This window comes from Notothenia rossii, assembly GCF_949606895.1.
Source record: "Notothenia rossii genome assembly, chromosome: 7".
Taxonomy (NCBI): domain Eukaryota; kingdom Metazoa; phylum Chordata; class Actinopteri; order Perciformes; family Nototheniidae; genus Notothenia; species Notothenia rossii.
Genome location: NC_136905.1, coordinates 41,531,384 through 41,553,621, shown reverse-complemented (window position 1 = coordinate 41,553,621; position 22,238 = coordinate 41,531,384). Strand labels below are relative to the sequence as shown.

Sequence of the window (22,238 nt, the reverse complement as noted above, 5' to 3'; positions counted from 1 at the left end):
TTACTGACCAACCAAAACCACAGATATTTGTAGGTGTCGACAAACTCAACAGAGACGCCATCAAGGGTGTCAATGGAGAGGCAAGAGGACGCTGATTTGGGAGCTAAAAGCATTGCTTTGGTTTTCTTACTGTTCAATAGCAGTTTGGAATCAAGAAGTCCGTGCTGCAGCGTGATGACATCAGTTTTTAAATTGGAAACGGCCATATCCGGAGAAAGAGCACATGAGTATACAATAGTGTCATCAGCATACATATGATAGCTAAAGATTTGCATCTGGTTACAAATATTGTTTACATATAATAAAAAGAGCAAGGGCCCCAAAATAGAGCCCTGTGGAACTCCCTTCTCCAAGGTGACAGGGTCAGAGACAGTACTACCCAACCTGGCGCATTGAGTACGGTCGGTTAGATAACTCTGAAACCAGCAAATGGCATTATGACCGAAACGAGACACCAACATAACATTAGACATAATGTGGTGATCTACAGTGTCAAATGCTTTGGCTAGGTCAATAAACAATGCAACACAAACAGATTTTTTATCCAAAGCAGCCTTAATATCTTCTAAGACTTTCAGACTGGCAGTCACAGTACTGTGCTTTGATCTGAATCCAGAATGCATAGGGTTGAGGATGTTGTGTGAATTTAAAAAAAGTTTTAGCTGAGTAGAAACTAGGGACTCAAGAATCTTTGATAACAGAGAAAGATTTGAGATAGGACAATAGTTATTCAACTGCACTTGCTAATGTTGCTACTTGCTAACGGCGGTGATGACAGTACGAAGTTGTTGCGATTTGATTCGAGTGATTAGTCAGGGCCATGCCAAGGGAAGCCACCCACTCCTGGCTTCCCTTGGCATGGCCCTGACTAATCACAGGTTGGCAGGGGCATGACGGTAGCCTCATCTGATTGGTCAATCCCTCAATTTTTTCTTACCAAGGGATGCCAATTTCGGCTGGCCTCCTCTCGACCATGACATTAGTTTACAGTGAGTGCAATATACTGTTTCACCATAACCTCTAGAGGGGCGCTGTTTGACTCTTTGTAAAATACTCAATGAGAATGGGGGCGAGATGGCAGCAACACAGAGTGTTTTTTTTATTTATTAAAATGATAACTACTGTCCGAAAAAACCGGGGAAGCCTGGCTTAACCCTGGACTCCAGGAGAAAAGGCCACTGGTTATGTTTCAGTGGGATGCAGATTGACGTCTCTCACCTGGCTTGCCGGTGGACAGGATGTTCTTGGGGATGATCACTCTGTCCTCAGAGCTGCGGGCCCAGTCCACCATGCCCCTCCAGCCCTTCATCGGGAAGCTGATGTCGGCCTGACCCACTACTGGGCGCTTGTGGACGCTCAAAACTGTAACATAAAAACATGCAAGCTGTTAGTTATCATGGATTTGTACTCAGGCAGCTGTAGCTCAGGGGTGAATGGCTGTCTACCAATCTACCAATCAGACGGTCAGTGGTTTGATCCGCCCCTGCACTTGAAGTTTTGTTGGGCAACCCCACATAGCTCCTGTTGGCATGTCTACAGTATTTTAGTGCATGTTAGTTGCTTTGGATAAAAGTGTCAGCTATATAAAATGACAAAAAATCAGTGGTGAACCGTCAGGGCCTTCAAGGTATTCAGAGAATACCCTGGAACACTCAGATAAAACAAACAAAAGATCGATTTAATTATATAAATAAAATGTATATAAAATGAATACATGAGAATGGTATCTGTGTTATTGATCTGTAATATTATAGTGTTACGTTGATTTGTTTGTCCTTCTCGTACCATGCACTACGCATTTCAGTGGTTTTGTGTTCGAAAAGAAATGCAGTGAGCAAGTGAGCACGCCCATGAACTGTTCGCCAGAGCCTCGCAGCAGGGTTTCTGTGCGGAGCGCATAAAGCAGACCCTTCACGCGATAGCGAGGGGTAGAGCGAGGGATCACAGATGCCGTCGTGCTGACGGATTAAAAAAGCAGTTCCAGACACAGTTGGAGTTGATGAGTCTCCTCGTTTTACACAACCTAACTACTTCGATGAGTTTGAGGAGGAAGCTGATCTGACTCCATGTTAGCAGACAATGTGCGCCACTTTGTTTCTGCTCATGGAGTGAGAGGGGGTGAGGTCAGCCCCCCGGGGGAGGGCCGCTGCAGGTGTGGGCGGCTGCTGGGCTCCAGACAGCGAGGTGGCTCCGCTACAAACAGGACCTCTCATCTGGCCCCAATTCCCACACACTCTCCCCTGAGTAAACTCAAAGTCCTTTTTATCTGGAGGTCACAGGGAGCAGCGGAGCCTCTGTGATGACTGCACCATGTTTTCCCCCTATTTGAGGACGATAGAGCGTTTACAGTGAGTGGGCAATGGAAGCAGACAGCAGGTTTTTATAAATGTGGATCTGCTGGACCTGCGGCTCTGGGGAATCATAATATTGACCGGGGTTTGTTCTCTTGTTGTAGATACTGAGCCACAGAAATAGAATGCTATAGAAGTCGTGCCATCTGGCTGGATACGATAGTATTCAAACATGTTTTATTCAGTGTTCTCCAGTAATTCATCATTTACCAGACCTTTTCCTTAAGGGATGATGAAGTGGTGGAATCTGACTGTATTTATATATAATGGACAAGGACAAAACTCAGGGGCGGCAACTGATGAGGACAAATGCAGCTGAAGATTGTAAATACTGTAGCGATCTGCATTTATTGTTCAAGTGTTCTGTTAACTGTTTGTGTCAGGCTTCTGTGAGGAGAGCAGGTAGGGGCGGGGTTGGGGAGCAGAGGGTTTGGTGTGTGTGTGTCTGTGTGGGCGCGTGCAGGTGAGTGAGAGGTTGGCGCGAGAGGAGAGAGAGTGAGAAAGGACGGATGAGAGCCGTTGGTTGTTAATAAACCTGTTTAACTTGAGAACGCTTCACTCGTCATTCCGACACGTCCGGGTGGACGTTACATTGGTGTCAGAAGTAAAAAAAACAACAAAAAAACAGAGTTTTATCCGCTAATCGCCGGTAGCCGCAGCTAGCACTGACTCGGCTAACGTTAGCTCTGCTTCATCGGCCGGTAAATAATGGAAGCACAGATGAACCGGACCGGAGCTCGTCCGAAAGTCAAGGAGGAGATGGATGGCTTATGGCGTGACTCAGAAGACAATTTATGGCATGAATTAAATGCTGCTGCCGGTTTCGACTCGGCCGGCGGGAAGCGGCACGTCGGCGCAGGGACCTCCCCCGGGAGTGGCGCGGCGCCGGTTGTAAACAATGATGGCGGCGCCCGGCTCCAAGTTAAAACACCGAAATACAACGGTAAAGCCGACTGGGAAGCCTTCCATGCCCAATTTGAACTGTTATCACGGGCTGTGGGCTGGTCTGAGGACAATAAGGCGCTCCAGCTGGCCCTGTGTATTACAGATGAAGCTTTATCCTGTTTGCTACTGCTCAGCCCGGCTGAAAGAACTGACTATGGGGCCTTGGTTGGGGCTCTGAAGCGGCGGTTTGGACAATGCAGCCAGCCTGGGGTGCTGCGTTCGGAGCTGTCAAGCAGACAGAGACAGCCGGGTGAGCCGCTCCGCATATTGGCTAATGACATTGAAACCCTGGCGAGAAGGGCATACAGCCACATGTCCCCTGAGGTGCAGAGCGAGCTGGCTAGGGACCAGTTTATCCGGGCCATAACCCCCAGGGAGCTGCGCGTCCAGACACAACTGGCACATCCCCGCTCTCTGCAGGAAGCACTGGAGCTGGCGTTGGAGAGAGAGGTTGTAGGAGGGGCGGCAGAGAGCATGCACACGGGAGGCGGCCCGGTTGTGAGAACGGTGAGACAGGAGGAGCCAGGACAAGAGAAACCAGCATGGGCGGCTGAGTTGACTGAGCTAATCCGTGCTATGGCACTGCAATCGCCGCAGGGCAGCAACCGTCCTCGTCGGGGTCCTCTGGTGTGTTGGGGGTGCGGCCAGGTCGGCCATATTAGCACAAGGTGCCCCATGAATGCTGATATTCAGGGAAACGCCCCCGGGTCTGTGTAAATGGGACGTCACAGACCCCCGCCGTTGGGTCCCATCCTGCCTGGTCTCCAGTGGACAGAGCCCAGCTGCACGGAGGGGGGAGCGGGGCTCCGCTTCCCCCAGAAGCAAACGACATCGCAGAGTCTGTGAGGGTGGTGGGCTGGACTCACGCGGGGGATTTCTGCCATGTCCCCGTCACCCTGGCAGGGGCCCCGTGGACGGCCCTTGTTGACACCGGCTCCACAGCGACACTGATGAGACCGGACGTGGTCCCAGCGGGGACACGGTTGACACCCACTCTGGTGAAACTGCGAACAGTAACCGGTGAGCTAGCCCCTATGCTTGGGAGAGGGGTGGTGGTTATACAGGTGGGGGCGCTGTCAGTGTCTGTTAAGGTGTGGGTTGCGGCAGTACAGGACTCCTGCATATTAGGACTTGACTTTCTGCGGGTTGCACGCTGTTTGCTAGACCTGGGGAGGAACACGCTGGCCTTTCCAGGGGGTCCCACAGTTGAAATGGTGCACCCCACACTTGCCACGACACCACACCCACCTACATCAAGAGTGACTGAAACACTTCCCCCACCCCAAACCCCCCCCCCTGCAGCCATGCCCCCTGTCATCAATGCTAACCCCAGCCCCAACCCCACACCCCGTACTCCAGTTGATGTACGGCCCCGGCAGCTCTAAAGGGGGACAGACGGGCGGCAGTGAAGGAGGTGTGGAAACGCAGCTGTGATGACTTAAAACCCGAGCAGCGGGAGGAACTGTGGCAAGTGCTGTGGGAGTTTAAGGACATTTTTGCTCTGACAGAAGAGGAAGTGGGCCTGACACACCTGGTGCAGCACGATATCGACACGGGCGACGCACGGCCCGTCAAGACACGCCCCCGCCGCCTTCCCCTGGCCCATCAGACAGCAGCAGACAGCGCTATTGATGAGATGCTGTCAGCTGGCATTATTGAGCCCTCTGACAGCCCCTGGGCCTCGGGGGTTGTGATGGTCAATAAGAAGAAGAGTTCAAAGATGAGGTTTTGTGTGGACTACAGACCGCTGAACAGTGTGACCAAGAAAGACTCATACCCGCTGCCCCGCATAGATGAGTGTTTGGACTTGGTGTCTGGCTCATCCTGTTTCTCCTCTTTAGACCTGCGCAGCGGGTATTGGCAAGTTCCCCTCAGCCCAGAAGCCAGACCAAAGACAGCTTTTTGCACTGGGAGGGGGCTGTGGCAGTTTCGAGTCCTCTCCTTCGGCCTGTGCAACGCTCCGGCCACGTTTGAGCGGCTGATGGAAAGGGTGCTCGCTGACGTTCCCCGACAGGAGTGCCTGGTCTACCTGGACGATATCCTGGTCCATGGTAGCTCCTTCCAGGCGGCTTTAGGAGCCCTGCGGCGGGTTCTACAGAGGATAGCAGCAGCGGGGTTGAAGCTCCACCCCGACAAGTGCTGTTTCTTGAGGAGAGAGTTGGAGTTCCTGGGGCACCGAGTCGGAGGAGAGGGCATCAGCACGCTGGAGGAGAAGGTGCGGGCAGTAAAGGACTGGCCAGCCCCCATCAATCTGCGGGAGCTGAAGAGCTTCATTGGGTTAGCGTCGTACTACAGGCGGTTCGTGCGTGGCTTCTCTTGCATAGCTGCACCCCTGTTCCGCCTGCAACAGAAAGACTGTGATTTTGCTTGGACTCCAGAGTGTGAGCTGGCCTTCAGCTCTTTAAAGAAGGCCTTGACGGAGTCTCCCATCCTCACTCCCCCAGACTTCAGCCTACCGTTCGTCCTGGATACGGACGCCAGTGACGTCGGGATGGGGGCGGTGTTGAGCCAGGTGGGGCCTGGGGGGGAAAAAGTGGTGGCGTATTTCAGCAAAACCTTCAACAAAGCTGAACGGCGCTATTGTGTGACACGCAGAGAGTTGCTGGCAATTGTGAGAGCAATCAGCCATTTCAGGTACTACCTGTGTGGCCTGTCCTTCACAGTGAGGACTGACCACGCAGCCCTCCAGTGGCTGATGTCCTTCAAGGAGTCCGAGGGACAGATTGCACGCTGGCTAGAAGGACTGGCGCCGTACGTCTTCACAGTGGAGCACAGGGCGGGGGTTCGCCATACCAACGCTGACGCCCTGTCCCGGCGCCCCTGTGCTCCCAGCGGCTGTCGGTACTGTGAAAAGAGAGAGGACCAAGAAAAGGAGCTCTCTGCAGAGGAGGAGCGAGACCACAGGCATAAACCAGCCGAGCCGGTCTGCAGAGGTGCACGGATCATCGACTCACCCGAATGGAGAGCGCGGCAGGAAGAGGATGCTGACCTACAGCCAGTGCTGAGGTGGGTGGAGTCAGGACAAAAGCCACTGTGGAATGAAGTTGCTGGGTGCTCGCTTGCCACCAAAGGACTGGTTGAAAAGTTTGAGGCTCTCCGGACAAAGGATGGAGTGCTGCAGAGAGCCTGGAAAGAGCCTGCAACGGGGGAGGAGAGGTGGCAGGTGGTGGTCCCCAGGGCGCTGAGGGAAGAAGTGCTTAAGGCCTCCCATAGAACTACTGGGGCAGGACACTTTGGGGTCTCCAAAACCTTGCGTCGACTCCGCCAAAGCTGTTACTGGGGCCAGCTCAGGAGAGATGTTGAGGACTTCTGCCGCCGCTGCGACCTTTGTAAGGCGTACAAAGGTCCCACTGATCAGTCACGTGCCCAGCTTCAGCAGCTAGCGGTGGGGGCCCCGATGGAGAGGGTGGCGGTGGACATAATGGGCCCATTCCCGTGCACAGAGAAGGGGAACCGTTACGTCCTGGCCGCCATGGACTATTTTACAAAATGGCCAGAGGCGTATGCTATACCAGACCAGGAGGCGGTGACCGTTGCAGGTGCCCTGGTGGAGGGCATGTTTGCCAGATTTGGAGCGGCCGAGGTCATTCACAGCGACCAAGGAAGAAACTTTGAGTCGAGGGTGTTCGCCGCTATGTGTGACCGGCTGGGCATGCAAAAGACGCGGACTACTCCTCTGCACCCGCAGAGTGACGGACTGGTCGAACGGTTCAATAGGACTCTGGGAAAACAACTCGCTATCCTCACCGCGGAGCAACAGCGTGATTGGGACATGCACCTCCCTCTTGTTCTTTGGGCCTACAGATCGGCTGTGCAGGAGTCCACCTCATGCACACCGGCCCTGCTCATGCTGGGGCGAGAGCTGCGGACACCAGCAGAAATGGCTTTTGGCGACCCCCCGACACACCAGCGGTTCCTCCGGGACCGGAATATGCCAGGAGGCTCCAGGATAGAATGGAGTCAGCACATGCCTTTGCCCGCGATCAGCTGCAGAAGGCGGGCATGAGACAGAAAAGAAACTATGACACGAGGGCTAGAGGGGGGGACTTCAAGGCCGGGGACCTGGTGTGGGTGTATAGTCCAAGAAGAAAGAAGGGCCGGTGCCCTAAGTTGGACTGTCACTGGGTGGGCCCTTGTGAGGTGCTGGAAAAGCTGGGAGAGGTGGTCTATAGGGTCCAGCTGCCGCCTAGAGGGAGACGGGTGGCCCTCCACAGGGACCGGCTGGCCCCATACAGAGGCGATGCACATCCGCGGCCTAGACCCCCAGCATCGTCTAGGAGAAACCAGACAGTCACTTCCCCCGATTCACTGACTGTGTCCCCTGCTGACCCCCCACATTCACCCCCACCCCCAAACTCACCCCCTGTTCCGGGACAGGATGTTCCAAGCCGGCAAGCGCAGCCGCCTGTGTTCACTCCAAGGCGGCCTCAGAGACCAAGAAGAGCCCCGGGCCACCTCAGAGACTTTTTATGCATTCCCTCGGGGCGAGGGACTTAGTAAGGGGGGGGCAATGTAGCGATCTGCATTTATTGTTCAAGTGTTCTGTTAACTGTTTGTGTCAGGCTTCTGTGAGGAGAGCAGGTAGGGGCGGGGTTGGGGAGCAGAGGGTTTGGTGTGTGTGTGTCTGTGTGGGCGCGTGCAGGTGAGTGAGAGGTTGGCGCGAGAGGAGAGAGAGTGAGAAAGGACGGATGAGAGCCGTTGGTTGTTAATAAACCTGTTTAACTTGAGAACGCTTCACTCGTCATTCCGACACGTCCGGGTGGACGTTACAATACATATGTATATATGCAGTCTATCAAAGCTATAGAGAATCACAATGCAGTTACAGTGTGTGTGTGAAGGTTTCACTTGAAAAGATGGTAGATAAGGATCTTGGCTCACTTTTGTTTAGCTAGTTCAACAAATGTAGTCAGATTGAGTGAAATGCTGATAAACCATTCAGACTATATGCAGCTGAATTAAAAAAGATGTAAATCCTTAACGTCTCTGAACCACCACTACTCGTCTCCAATATAAGAGTGACCAATCACATCATGAGTGAAATGAGTGTTCATTGATCAAACATTACGAAAGATTCATTTATTTTAGCTGGGGCATAAAATAATGCCTGTTGCTATGGATGTCATCCAAAGCTTGTTTTGGTTCTCCTTACCACTTTCATTTCAAGGTGTTCTTTGTGTCTGGCATTTAAAGCACCAAAATAAACTTTAGATCAAATCAAAAGCAGCAACAGAAAACTAAATGAATAAGTGATGCCAAATCAATGCGTGACAATTGCAGTGAGAAGAGCATCTGTTCAATCAAATTCATCCTATATCAATATTTATTAAATTACTCGTGTAGTTCAAAAATATTGTCTTATTGGTTTTTGATCAGTATGCAGTCAAAAATAATACAAATACCATTTCTAGATATTCATTTATAATTTCCTTTTTTGTGTGACATCATCTCTAATGATCTAATGGACAGACAAACTGTGAGCTTTCAAAAGTACATATCTTTATCACATGTATGTTCATGTTTATCTATATTATGTAATACTTCTCACCTTTTGGCCAACACACACACCAGCATTTCATTTGTATATATGTGACAAGCTAAAATAGAATAGAAACATAGATGATATGAAGGAGTTCTGAGTGAGGGCACAGGAAATGTCGTCACCACCCCCCCCCCCCCCCCCCCCCTTTTGTCCTGCCTCCTATGTATTTCCATTGTAGATATGGAGATCAATCATCAGAGAATAGAGCAGAGCTGTGATAAGAGTTTCTTTTGATGAGCAGAGATAGCTGTGATGGAGATAAGGCTGACCTAGGTTATCGGTGACTTCATACATGTCTTGGAAGTCTTTCATCCTCAGGCCGATGACGTCCACAAAGTCCTCCACCAGACGGAACAGCTCTTTGATGTTGGGTCCCAACTGAGGGACACAGACACAAAATAATAATATAAGAAAAAGGATTATGGATTTCAGGTTAATAAACAAACTGTATTCATACAAATGTAAACTGCTGTTGAAGCATTTGAAATAGAAAGTATTTCATAAAGAAGCGCGTTTTGTAGTTACAGGCACCGTTTCTCAAATTCCACACAGCAAACATTCATATCTCATGTTGTGCATATACACTGGTTATGACTGTGTACTTCTTTTAAATTACTAGGTAAAGCTTGACACTTAATGGCGAGTCAATTCATTATAGTCACTGTATTATTCTATCAAATAATTCCTTAGTGTCCATCTTATTATTTATTTTTGCCATGATAATAAATAAATGAATGGTATTGCAAGCGCCATGTTTTCCCAATAATGACAACACAACACAGAAATAATCTCTTTTCTGGCTGATCACAATAACACATGTATAGTAGTACAACTCTGAGTTACAAGTGTGTTTGTTGGTATAATATAATCATCTCCGGCTACCTTATAGACCGCTTTATAAAGCGTTGTCCTCCCTTCTCCATGTATTTTACTTTGAGTATAAAAACAAGTTGCCGAGAAGTGAAACCTGATAAATATAGCTTGACCATTATATAAGCAAGTCAATTCATTTTCCGTTATTGCCACATGGTAAACTGGGGTCTTGCCCCCTGCGGGGCTGGAGTCTCAGGGGCAGATTGACCTTGCTGGTAATCCTTCTTTAGCCCTGATAACGGTCTAAAGAGAAGTTTTGGCTTTGAGATAGGATGAACTTTAAAGTCACTGCAAGGTATTCATTATTTACCCACGAGAAATAAATAAACAAGTATTTCGGCCTTGAAGCAGGGACACACAGATTCAGAAATATGAAACATTACATCCACACTTCAGACTGGTGAGCAGTGAGGTTGTGTTTATACCAAATCAGATGTGTTTTGTTAATGTTAACAAAGAAAATATATTACAGTAAGGTAAGAGCCACACAGTTAGTGGATATTATAAAAATGTGCCTCTTCATATTATCCTCTCACAGGGGAATAGCAAACTCTGCACAGTGCTTGATATTTTCATTTGAATACACTCATTCTGGAGTTGGTTTGTTTGGCATTCTTCTGGTGTGTGCATGGCGAGAGAAGCACGGACAGCTGGACGGCTGAAGGGAGGCACAGATAGTGAGGCACAAGTGGATGAGAACAGCAGATGGAGGAGTGGGTGTTAGCGTTGACTCGGTTACTCATTAGCTGCAGATATTTCTGTCCTTCAGCAGCCCTCCTCTGCCTCTGTCACTCTGCTGACAGGTGGGCTGCTGGTCCACCTGTGTCTTTGTAACACTGTCTAACTCATCAGTTCTACAGCGGAAGGGTTGTTGTCATTACTGTACCCTTAGTTCTACTAAAGACACTAATTACAGAATGTGTGATGATGTAAATCTAGTTATAGAAAGAGAGGGGGAGGCTCACCAGTTGTGCTTCTTCCCATCTATCCCGGTTCTCTTCCATCAAAAGATTGCTGACTGACTGCACAAAGTTCTGCAAAACAGTATTTAAAAAAACATATGACATTGTTATATTTCTATTCTAGAGTCAAGAAGAGAGAGTTACGTGTACGAACCGGGGGGGGGGGGGCTAATGACAACATTTCGCATTTGAGTTTGACACTCCTGGCTTAGAGGGTCCCGCCCCTTAGCCTATCACATACAATGTGTTGGAGTGCTTGGCAACAGAAGCGCAAATGTTACAAAGTGATGTCACTATGCTATGGAAGTAAACAAAGCACTCCAGTATGCACCACAACATATAAGACACTACAGGAGAGGGAGAACTCCAAACAGCATAATATAATCTTTAACCTCTACTGGTTTATTCTAGGGTAGAAAATGCCCTCAAACAAGTTTATAGACAGCCGTCCACTAGCAGTAAACCCAAGTATCTCCTCACCCTCATGTCTGTGCTGCTGGGGCTGTAGTACGCCCTCCTGAAGATCTCCGTCATGTTCTTCAGCACGTCCACGATGGCCAGCAGGTCTCCGCTGTAACTTGTCCCATCACTGGAGGTCACCCTCAGCTTGGTCATCACCTCGGAGACTCCATCTCCCACAAGGCCACGCTGTGCTTTTGACAAATGTTCCCGGGTCTAGCAGAGACAGTGGGTTCTGTTAGTTTTAACAGTAAGGAATAAACACCTACAACGGCCCGAAACACTTCCATTAGAAGAGACTTTTTTTTACTTTCAGGCTGCGTAAGTGTTTTCAAGTTGGTGAAGACATGTCGTCATTTGCATGTGTTTTGGCACAGTTGTGTTTTATATTTGCATTGTTTCTGAAGCTGCAGCTTCCTTATGGAAGTGTTTTGGGCTGTTGTTGCGAGTTTGCATCTGTGTGCCGCCGTACCTTTGTGCCCTGATTTGAATGAATGTCTTTGTATGGTCATTTAGCTCTAAAGGCCCTGACACACCAGGCCGAAATCGGCCGTTTTCGTTAGTCGGACGACGAAGCGTGGCCTGTCGCCCAAACTCAATTTGGTGTGTCCCGCACCTTAGGCCGTGACACGCCTTTTTTGGCCTTTCATGGCCGACGCACGGCCGATTCAACAAAGAAATCACTCTGATTGGCTGTTCAGCTAGCGAATCAGTGCATGAGAAGCGAAACGGTTGCTTGAGAATGTCTTCCACAAGCAACACTCCAATGGCTGATAGGTCCAGTACCACACGAAACATGTTTTCGATGGACGAGAGGGAAAATGGAACGCACACGCTATTTGTTGTTTGTTTAGATCACGCAGTCTGTTCTTCTTCTCTGTCTTCCGGTTGTTGCTTCTTTTGAATGACAAATACACACTACCGCCGCCTGCTGGTAAGGAGAGTTATTGCCACTCACGCATGCGCAGTTCGTACGTGCTCGGCTGAAGTCTTTGCGGTGTGTTCCAGTGCGACACATGGCCAAGACGCAGGAGAACACGCCAACGCAACAGTCGGCGTCAGCGTCAGCGAGTTTTCTGGTGACTGCCTGGTGTGTCAGGGCCTTAAGGCTACCAAGACTGTAAAAAAAAATGTTGTAGCAGCTCACCAAAGTTTGTATGCTGCGATAGTCATTGGATATACATTTCATGTAGGTGGGATTCTCCCAGTAAGCGACGCCCTCTTCGTCCAGGGAGCAGCGGCGCAGGATCAGCCCTGTGTGAGGACACATACATTTATATCAGCAAGATATGTGTTAGGAATCGTGGAAAAAGGTAGGACCCAAATGCAGACTACAAAAAGGTAAAGGTTATAAACAAAAGCGAGCTTTATTTAAAAGCTGAAAAAACATGGCATGAAAAACACAGGTAGCACAAACACACAACACTGACCGTGACCAACAAGGAGGGAGACAGGAGAGACTAACAAGAAGCGTGAGGGAGGACAGACAAACAATGAACCGACAGGGGAACAAAGGAAGAGACAAGACTAAATACAGGGAGGGATAATCACGAGATGAGAAACAGCCGGGCAGGGGAGGCAGGAACACAAGGGCAACAGGTGAACACAATTAGACAATCAGACACACCAGGGAAACTAATGACAGGATAACAAAAAGATGTTTCTGATCCAACTCAAAGAACTACAGGTGGACATTGATGGTGAGGTGTGAGCTCACCCATGGCATTGGGGGGGCAGCGTACTGCTGTTGTATCCCCAGCTGGAGTCATCTTCCATACAACGTTGGAGAAGTTGTCCTCGCCACATATTTCATGAGGTTCTGTTCCCAAAAGGACAGTAAAGTATGTATATGTTATGAAATATGACCTCAGGTTTCCAGTCCTGATGAAATACTGCTGACAAAGCGACCTATGTTTGTCCACTCACCTGGGCATCTTTTCTCATTACAGTGCCGGACCTCTTCCCGTTCTCCGGGACAAGATTGCCCTTCAAAAAAGGGCCCATAACAAATCCTGTTTCTCTGCTGGCTCCCCCCACCACAGGTTTTAGAGCAGCCCGACCACAAAGACCACGGCTGCCACTTGCCATCCACTGACACAAACAGAAACACAGACTGTTAGACAGGACTTCATCAGCCACAATTAAACCCAGTGTTTAGATATTTACAAACTGTAGAAGATTTTTCAAAACACATGGTAGTGTGTTGGTATTTTTGCATTTATTCACGTAGATAATTTGAATGATTTAGCTGAGATTTTAAACTCACTTAATGCAACTTATTGATCATTTATAGGAATCTGAAATGAATGGAAACCGTTGGTAGCTGGGAGGAAACACTAGAAAGCAAAGGTCTAGGCCAGGGGTAGCCAACAAGGTGCCCGCAGGGGCAACGTGAGTCGCCCGCAGGGGCATGTTCTAAAAATAGCTCGCCAAGCAAATCCAAAATGTATAAAATATACAAACCAAAAAAGGAAATGTAATTAAAAGAATCTACCCTATGCATAAACGAAACCTAAATCATAGCGAACTCTATCTACTGACTACAACTCTATATCTAACACCCCTCCTCCCCCCACCCCCACAATGAATATCGACCAATCACGTTCTTGCTTGATTTGCGGGACCAGCGTTGCAGTCGGGAAGAAAAGCAATGTGGCACCTCCCTGCTGATTTTCCTTCTGGCAGAATCTACACAACACATCAGCCCCATTGAACAGCCTAGTCGTGCCAGTCTATACAACACATGAGGGGCAGAGCTTTACTCTGTGTGTTGCAACTTGCATATATATTTTTTGCACTTGACGCACACACACGCATGGCATAATTTCCACTGGGGACAGGGGGGACATGCCCCCCGCACTTTTTGAAATCCCGTTTGTGTCCCCCCACTTTACAAATATGTGTATTATTTTTTTTTAACGCAAGCCGTCGTCGCCAAGGAGGAGCACACAGCCTCTGTGAGCGAGCGAGAGAGAGAGACAGACAGACGGAGAGAGAGAGAGCTATGGAGAGCACAACATTTATCTATTTAATATAGGTAAAGTAAGAAATCATTCAAATTTGTACTATAGGACAGTATGGTCCTACACTATATTATTCAAATATAGCATGATAGGTCCACTTTAAAAAAACATCTTCCATGCATGCCCCCGCACCCCCCTAGAGGAGGTGAGGTCCACCCCCAAATAAAGCAGGTTAAATTAATTAAATTGAATACATATTCTTTTAGTAAACACTGAAAGACCCAAACAGCACACAAAGGTTAAAGGTCAGCATATACTAATGTTAAAATGTGCTAAATATATACACTGCAAAAAGCAAAAAAAAGAGGAATAAAAGTAGCCATCGACTTGTTTTATTTTTTGAAAATAGCTCTCATACTAAAAAAGGTTGGTGACCCCTGGTCTAGGCAATGCAAGTCCTCTGGTAGCTGAATCAGTGAATTTGGTTTATTGTATGTCTGATTCCCCCTCTTTTTATGTAAATAAAGAAATGTCAGACTTTTTCTTTTTTGAACGACTTCTCACGTGGCATCTTCTTACAATGTTCCGACCACACTGGATAACACATGCACAAACACTGCATGGTCCTTTAAAGCCACGTGAAACCATGAATAAGAGTGGACCAACCCGAGGAGCCAGTATGTGTTCAAAAGAGTTTGACCAGAACAAATTATTCAATATTGAACTGAAAAGCAATAGAACACAATAGAAACAGAAAGTACCTTCTGTGTGTACCAATGAAGTACATTCTAAGTAAATGCATGTTTGATTAAATATGTTATTATATACAATAGCTAGTAGTGAAAGAGCAAGGAACACATTATTGGAGCACAGTAAATATTTAGCTCTGGCTTTGTCTCTTTCATACCCGGGCACTCCCCAAGGAAGCAGTCAACGGTCTCCAGCCACTCCCCTCTGCACTCGGAGCCCCCGTACGAGGGGCCGTTACACTCCCGGGTCCTCTGAGTTGTCCCGTTGGAGCAGGAGGCGGAGCACGAGCTCCAGTTGGACCACTCGTTCCACACTCCATCCACTGGGAGCAGGCACCAGGTCAGTAGCAGGGTCGCAGGGAAGAGAACACGGAAAATACATGCATTTGGCGCATTATTGATTATATAAAAAACCCAAAAATGTAATAAATAGAGTTGCAGTTTTCCATCTCCACATAGGGTTCACTGTAAACAATGTGTACTTAGACATTCCATATTTTCTTTTATTCTTTGTGTTTTTGTTATATGAAAGGCAGGGTTGTTGACCAGTAAAATCAAAGCATAATAACCCTTTAATGACAACTTTAAATTGTTCCCTTTGTTTTAGTGCATACAAGTACATCCTGAAAATGTCTACATGTAATCTTTTTGTAAAACATTATGAACAACCTGACATTTCTTAAGAACAATAAGTGTCATTTCAAGATATTTAGTCTCCGGATCTTGAACTGAACCATAATAGTATTTTACTTAATGATCAAAACAACTACATTTAACATTCATTTCCACATCTGTGTAGTCATCTGGTCCACCTGAACTTACGCAGCACCATACAAACTAAAGTGGGAACTATTAAGGCAGAAGGTCAAGTTAATCCCCTGCCTTGTAAATGTATAAATACAAAATACATCAAAGTTGTGAAAGTTGCATTCCATGTCCTCTCTTTAAAGCTTTACACTTTGTAAGTTCATCCTGCAGGGTGTATGTTTGGCAGCTCTGATCTGCAGGTATTCATGACCTGGTTCACATTACATACTGTACTGTTTTAATATGGTTACATGCTGCAGTGACGGGCAGCTTTAATCGGCAAACGTGTGGATCACTTTTCCAAATAGGCACACTTGAAAGAAAGGTAATAATCCTGCCATTATAGGGGGACAGAATGTAATCAATTTTATTAACAAAAAGGTACAAGTAGCTTTGTGAAAGGTTGCATGCGGTAAGGTTACATTTCATTCCAATGATGCACGATTTGAAATAGATGATGCTTGAATGTGCTCCTCACCTGGACAGACAGCTATGTTGCAGAACTTGGTCTGTTTCTCTGGGCCATCACAGGCATCGCCCCCAAACTGTGGGGGGGCGCAGGTTCGTGTTCGCGACCTGTAACCTCGGCCACAGGTCGATGAACACAAACTCCAGGGCGACCACTCGTCCCAAGCGCCGTGCACTGCAATCAGAGCAGCTAGGGTATGATTTATAGACAGGCACATATACAGACCCCCTCAACACACCACAACAAGAGAACTCAACCGTCAACCTGACTCAGATACATGACTGCTGTTTAGCCAGTGATTGGGATGATATTGCTTTCTAAGTTGAGGGGCCTCCCTGCCTGTCTGCATGTACGAGAGCCTGAGAGCACTGTGGAATATATGCGATAATAGTGGGGGTCCTTCCTAACTGCAGGCAAAGTGAGGGGACAAATAAACCCAGGGGCGACAGATCTGTTAAGTGCCTGAGGAGGTGAGTCAGAAGGGTCTTGTATGGGTGAGGCAGGGTCCAGGAGAGGGCTTGGCGAGCACAGGGAGGTGGAAGTGGAGGAAAGGGTTTGTGGGGGGGGGGCTTACCTGGACAAACAGCAGAGTTGTTGCAGGCTCTCTGCTCGCGCAGTTTCCCACTGCACTGGGTGCTGTAGGAGCCGTACACACAGAGACGAGTGCGACTCTGCCAGCCCTCCCCACAAGTTGCAGAACACACACTCCACGCTGACCACTCCTCACCTGAAGCTGAGTCTACTGAGGAGGGGGGGTGGGTAAAGGATAGGAGGATAAAAGGAGAAGAAAGAGGAAAAGGAAAGGGCCATAACTAATTATCATGCAGGATGCGGCCTCTGTGGCCAAAACAGGAAGGGTTGTGGTGTGAGGGTAGATTCCAGCTGAGGCACATTTTAAGGGTTGCCTCCTTCTGGGGCGACAGGAGGATGAGGCTCACCCAGTCCAATGGTTCCTCTACATGCAGCTTGTTTTTGCCTTGATTGCTCATCGCATACTTTCAAAGACAATGATAGGAACTTGCCAGAGGGCTTAAATCCTTTGTAGACCTGCTCCATAGGAACTGAGCTGCAGGTCCAAACCATCTAATGTTCTGTCTAAATTCGTAAACGACATCCTTCAAAAGGAGGCGACCCCTGAAATGTACCCCAGCTTTTGTTCTGCTTGTTCTTCTTCAACTGTGGGGCTCTGATTTCATATCCTCTGCATTAACTTCCACTGGAAGTTAATGCCACTGGCTTAGGATATGTCAGTCATCTTTTCAATGGCCATGACTGCCAATGTAATAGGTACATTCACCAATAGGGAAGAATTTGGCATTTAAAGCTTGGGAAGCAGGGAGAAAAGAACTAAACAGGAAGAGTGAATCGATTAGCTAGGTAAAGTGATACTTCACACAAATGCTCTGTGTGTCAAAACTGCAAACCCTTTAGGCTTGAAAGGTCTTTACGTGAATTCTGCTTGGATTAATATCAGTAACGGTGGTATCCAACAGTGACTTTTGTGGTTGGTTGAGATCAAAAGATCCATTGCAGCCAACCCTGCATCATGGTCCACTTTCTTCATCCATCTTCTTTGTTAGATATTTATCCATGTTAACTATCCGCTTAGTAATGTTTCACATTTTTAAAAGATTGATACCAGTCTCTCGTCTGTGCATTAAGTTCGGAGATAAAGCCAAGAGGCCAATGAACTAGCTCGATAAGCATAAAGAGGCACACAGCTTGCATTGCTTTTTCAAAGTAAAAAAAGCAACATCTTTTACCCATAAAGTTCACTTATGTATGTACGTTGTGTCCCTGGGCAAGACACTTCACCCCAAATTGCTCCTGTGGGGATTGCCCACAGTATTGAGTATGTAAGTCGCTTTGATAAAAGCGTCTAACAATTGACATGTAATGTAATGTAATAATGTAATGTATTAAAGAGCCTGTGACACGAACCCAACAACTGTTGTGCAATGAAATAGTGGGCTACTAGTAATCTCGAACCGTCAGTTTAAAAAAGAAAAAGCGATACCGTTCCGATAAATATCAATAATTTCGAACATCGCGGGAAAATTCCTTCGACTCATTTTGAGGTTTTGGGGGAAGCCGGAAGTGACGTCAATGCGGGAACGCTTCACTGTGCGGCGAGAGAGCCAAACACGGACAAAGTGTGTTGTCATGCGTAGAAATGGTGAATTACTGAGTTTAGGCACGTTAATAACGTTTTAATGAAGTTGACTACAGTATATTCATATTTGTCAGTGCTTTCATGTCAATTCGGCGAACATAAACATAAATGCTCGTGGTGAAGATGATGATTAAATTAGGATTAAAAATCGGTAGTGAGAGCTGCTGAATTTCCTCCCGTCGGATGTGATATAAAAACAAATCGATTATTTTTGTAAACTCAAGTGGATGAAACTACATTTATTAGTGCTTTCATGTCAATTCGGCGAACATATGATACATTAAATGATCGTGAGGCTGATGATTTAAAAATCTTTTGTTTGAGCCGGTCTGCATTTCCTGATGAGAAAACAAACCTTAGCTTTTGTAGTTGCAGTCAGTGGTGTAGTGGGCGTTGGACGTGGGGGTACGCCGTACCCCCACTTATTTGAAGCATGATTTCTTTTTTTAATAGTCTAATACATCTAAAATCATTGCCAGTGTTATCAGTTGCAAGTGTGTGTTTGTTGTAATAATGACGAAAACATAACAGGCAGATTTCACAGTAATTATAATAACAACGTAGCTCAAGCATTTATGCAACTTGATTTGAAGCGTGTGTGTGTGAGGGGCAGAACTGTGTGTGTACGGTGACCAGGTGTCCCGCACTGTGCGGGACTGCACACACAGCATTTTTATTATTTGTCCCGCGTCCCACACATTGAGACTATGTCCCGCATTTGAGTGATAGTCGCACAGAAAGGCCGGATCGGTTCGCTGACAGCCGGCACTGCCCTTTATTATTATATTGTCTAAACGGCATCATGTAAGTTGCGCTGACAGGCGACACAGAGGTCCCCAAGCCCCCCCCCGTTGACAGTTCACGAGCGCGTCCATAGTGTCTCCCGTCCACCCACCACCCCGTCCACCCAGTAAAAACATCCCCACTACACCACTGGTTGTAGTAGTACACCAACATGGATTAAACGTGTGTTTTTTTTTACCACAATGTTGGGGAAATTAATGGATAAAATGCACGGATTATTATTATTATTACTATTATTCCCACTCCGATCGGGACACTAGGTCCACCGTTTCCCCGCAGCGAGGCTCCCCCCGTTGACAGTTTACGTGGGCTGGGCTGAGTGCAGTGGCGGACTGGCCATCGGGAGTAATCCCGATGGGCCGGTACCGAAGTGGGCCCGGTCGGATAAGTCACTAGCACATCCCCCACTCCCCCCGTTGACAATTTACTAGTTGTACCGAAGTGGGCCGGTCGAGAGTCCCGGGCTGATTTTTAGTCCCTGTCCACCACTGGCTACATGACCGTATGATCGCCCATATTGACGCACCTAATTCCTAAACTTCTAACAGATACAAAATAAACCGATCCTTCAGCCTCATATGAGCTCTCAGACACGTTCAAAATTAAACTGTCATCGCTGTCTGAGCTTGCTGCTGTGTGCGCCATCGTGCGTTTACATGCAGATGCTGGGATCCTGAACGGTGCAGCTGGAGCGCTGTGCCCGCAATGACGTCACCCATAATTTGGCGGGACTTGAAGAATCCCCGAGAAGATCCAGGAAATGGTCAACATTGAAGGGCAGATTAATGGTTATCAAAGTACAAATATCCAAAATCAGTTCAGTAACGGTTTTCAAGGGGACAATATTTACTCAAATTGATGGGTTTGGATGATGGGGGAAAATCGTGTCACAGGCTCTTTAAGGTTTAGGGGAGTTATGTGTGTAACTATTTATTTTGACATCACAGTGAAGCTGCCATGCCATCATGCTAAGCTAGGCTAAACAACTAGCTCCAAATACACCAGACAGGAGACTTGTATCTCATTTTGAGGGGGTTTCTAATGCCCCCTAATCGGTTCCTTCAGCCTACTATTGAGTGCTTGCTTCTCCTGTTTTTGGGTGGAGTATCACTTTAACAGAGACTCGGTGTAGTGTTTTACAGACAGGGCACAGTGTCCTGTTATGACCCACATAAAATACCATTTCACTATGTTCAATCAGGGTCCATGTTGGAATTAGTCCACTGCGGACGAGGCACTGCTTTGGGAGATTTTGATAGATGTGTAGATTAAAAGTGTGTTGTTTGTGGTCATGGTGTGTAAAGTGTACAGATGTGCTGGTCACCAAGCTGCCACAGTGACTGATGCATGGGTTCCCTCTGCGTCCCGTTGTCTTACCTGTCTGAGGGCTCTGCTGTCCGCCGCGGGGCTTGTCTACGTCATCACGCTTGCGGCTGTCCACCGAGCGAAGCGATTGGCTGCGAGAGAGATGGAGGCCTTTGCCTAAAGAGGGTGAGGCAAGGCCGGGGGAGGAGGGGGCGGGGGTTAGCAACCAGTGGTCCGTCATTAACGTCTTATATTTGGGACACAACCGTGACGTGATGGTCACCCAGAACAGCATCAGCCAAACTTGGGACTTTTTTTTGTGCTGTCGGTGTCAGTGTGCTGTAAATGTGTGCAGTGCTTTATGTTTTCAGCTGTTGTATAATTATGTTCATGTGAGTCTTGAATGCCTCTGATGGCATGACTAACTATAAAAAAAACACATAACACGTCTACGATAATGCTGTTGGAGCTATTTGTCAGACAAAAACTAAATGCTAGTCCTGTAAAAATGAAGGAAGCAGGAGAACAATTGAGTAAAAGCTCTAATGCTTCCTGGTGAATAGCTTTTACATAATTGTGCTCACATGTTTGATTTCCTGTGTCCTTTCATTCATTTGTGAGTGTAATGATGTTCACTACGCATGCATGGTCTTTAAAACAGTCGACCATGCCCTAATTATTTCCATCGATCAAAGTCCCCTTTCCAACATGCACTCCTTAAGTCAACACGCTGACTTATAGAGGATGGGTACACAAGGGGATGAACAGGATGTAAAAAAACAATATTAAAAGAAAGCTGTAAACACACAATTTGTACACACCTGGTGCTCATAATTAACCACATAGAGGAAATACATCTTGCAGACAAGGATGTGTAGAAACATGAACACACACACACCTCACACACACACACACACACACACACACACACACACACACACACACACACACACACACACACAGGATGGGGGTCTCACCGCTGCAGGGCTGAGCGTTGCAGGGACGGCCCTCTTCCAGCACCCCCTCACACAGGTACGACTCCTCTGCTGTTGACTGACAGGCCCGAGCCCGGGTTTGAATCCCGCCTCCGCACTCGCTGCTGCACCGTCTCCACTGCCCCCACACACTCCACCCACCTGAAACACACACAGCAGCACTGCATTCAAGGGTGACCAGAGAGTGCACTTTCTGCATCAAATCGGTTAACATGTTGTTACATGTCTACTGCAGGAGCAATTTTGGGGTATCTTGCATTTCCGACACGTTTCTAGGGATGATGATCGGACCATTGACCCTCCAAATGGTAGACATCAATTCCCCCCCTGAGCAGTGGTGGAAAGTAACTTAAGATCTCCTATCATGCTATTTTGAGGCATATATTATGGATCTCAGACATATGAAAATATATAAAAAAACCTGTCTATGATGGTTTTGCTCAAAATACCAAACAGATCATGCTTTTTAGACATCCCTCATATCCCTCTATTTCAGCCCTGTTAGGGAAGTGCTGATTCTGGGTCAGTAGCTGTTGGCCCCGCCCCCTTTTGAGCACGCAGGCAAGCTGTGAGTTGCACAGGGAAGATAATTTTCTACCGGCAGATTCAGCTAAATGCTGCCGTGATTAAACGCCATATCATATTCCAAACCACAGGATTATTTCTGAAACAGTATGGAGCTCAAATGCTTTTTTTCTTGCGGGTTTACTAGAAGGTGAGTTCCTTTTTTTATCCTGCTTACACATACTCCCTCCAGTACAGGTTAGCTCTGAGTGTTAGCGATGCTTGCTAAACACAGACAATAATACTTCCAAAACACGTCGTGCTTTGATTCTGATAG

At 47.4% G+C, this 22,238-nt stretch overlaps 1 protein-coding gene across 1 annotated transcript in view; it reads right to left on the bottom strand.

Annotated features, from left to right (window-relative positions):
* The window catches only part of adgrb1a (adhesion G protein-coupled receptor B1a), a 247,092-nt gene that overhangs the window by 86,291 nt on the left and 138,563 nt on the right, over positions 1-22,238 (bottom strand). The window contains exons 3-14 of the mRNA XM_079640839.1: positions 21,380-21,538; positions 20,475-20,579; positions 16,695-16,862; positions 16,130-16,294; positions 15,003-15,167; positions 13,059-13,223; positions 12,850-12,951; positions 12,280-12,386; positions 11,154-11,348; positions 10,677-10,745; positions 9,108-9,216; positions 1,219-1,362 (exon numbers count right to left, since the gene is read on the bottom strand). Coding sequence (XP_079496965.1) covers positions 1,219-1,362; positions 9,108-9,216; positions 10,677-10,745; positions 11,154-11,348; positions 12,280-12,386; positions 12,850-12,951; positions 13,059-13,223; positions 15,003-15,167; positions 16,130-16,294; positions 16,695-16,862; positions 20,475-20,579; positions 21,380-21,538 — 1,653 coding nt within the window. The remainder of the gene's footprint in view (positions 1-1,218; positions 1,363-9,107; positions 9,217-10,676; positions 10,746-11,153; positions 11,349-12,279; positions 12,387-12,849; positions 12,952-13,058; positions 13,224-15,002; positions 15,168-16,129; positions 16,295-16,694; positions 16,863-20,474; positions 20,580-21,379; positions 21,539-22,238) is intronic.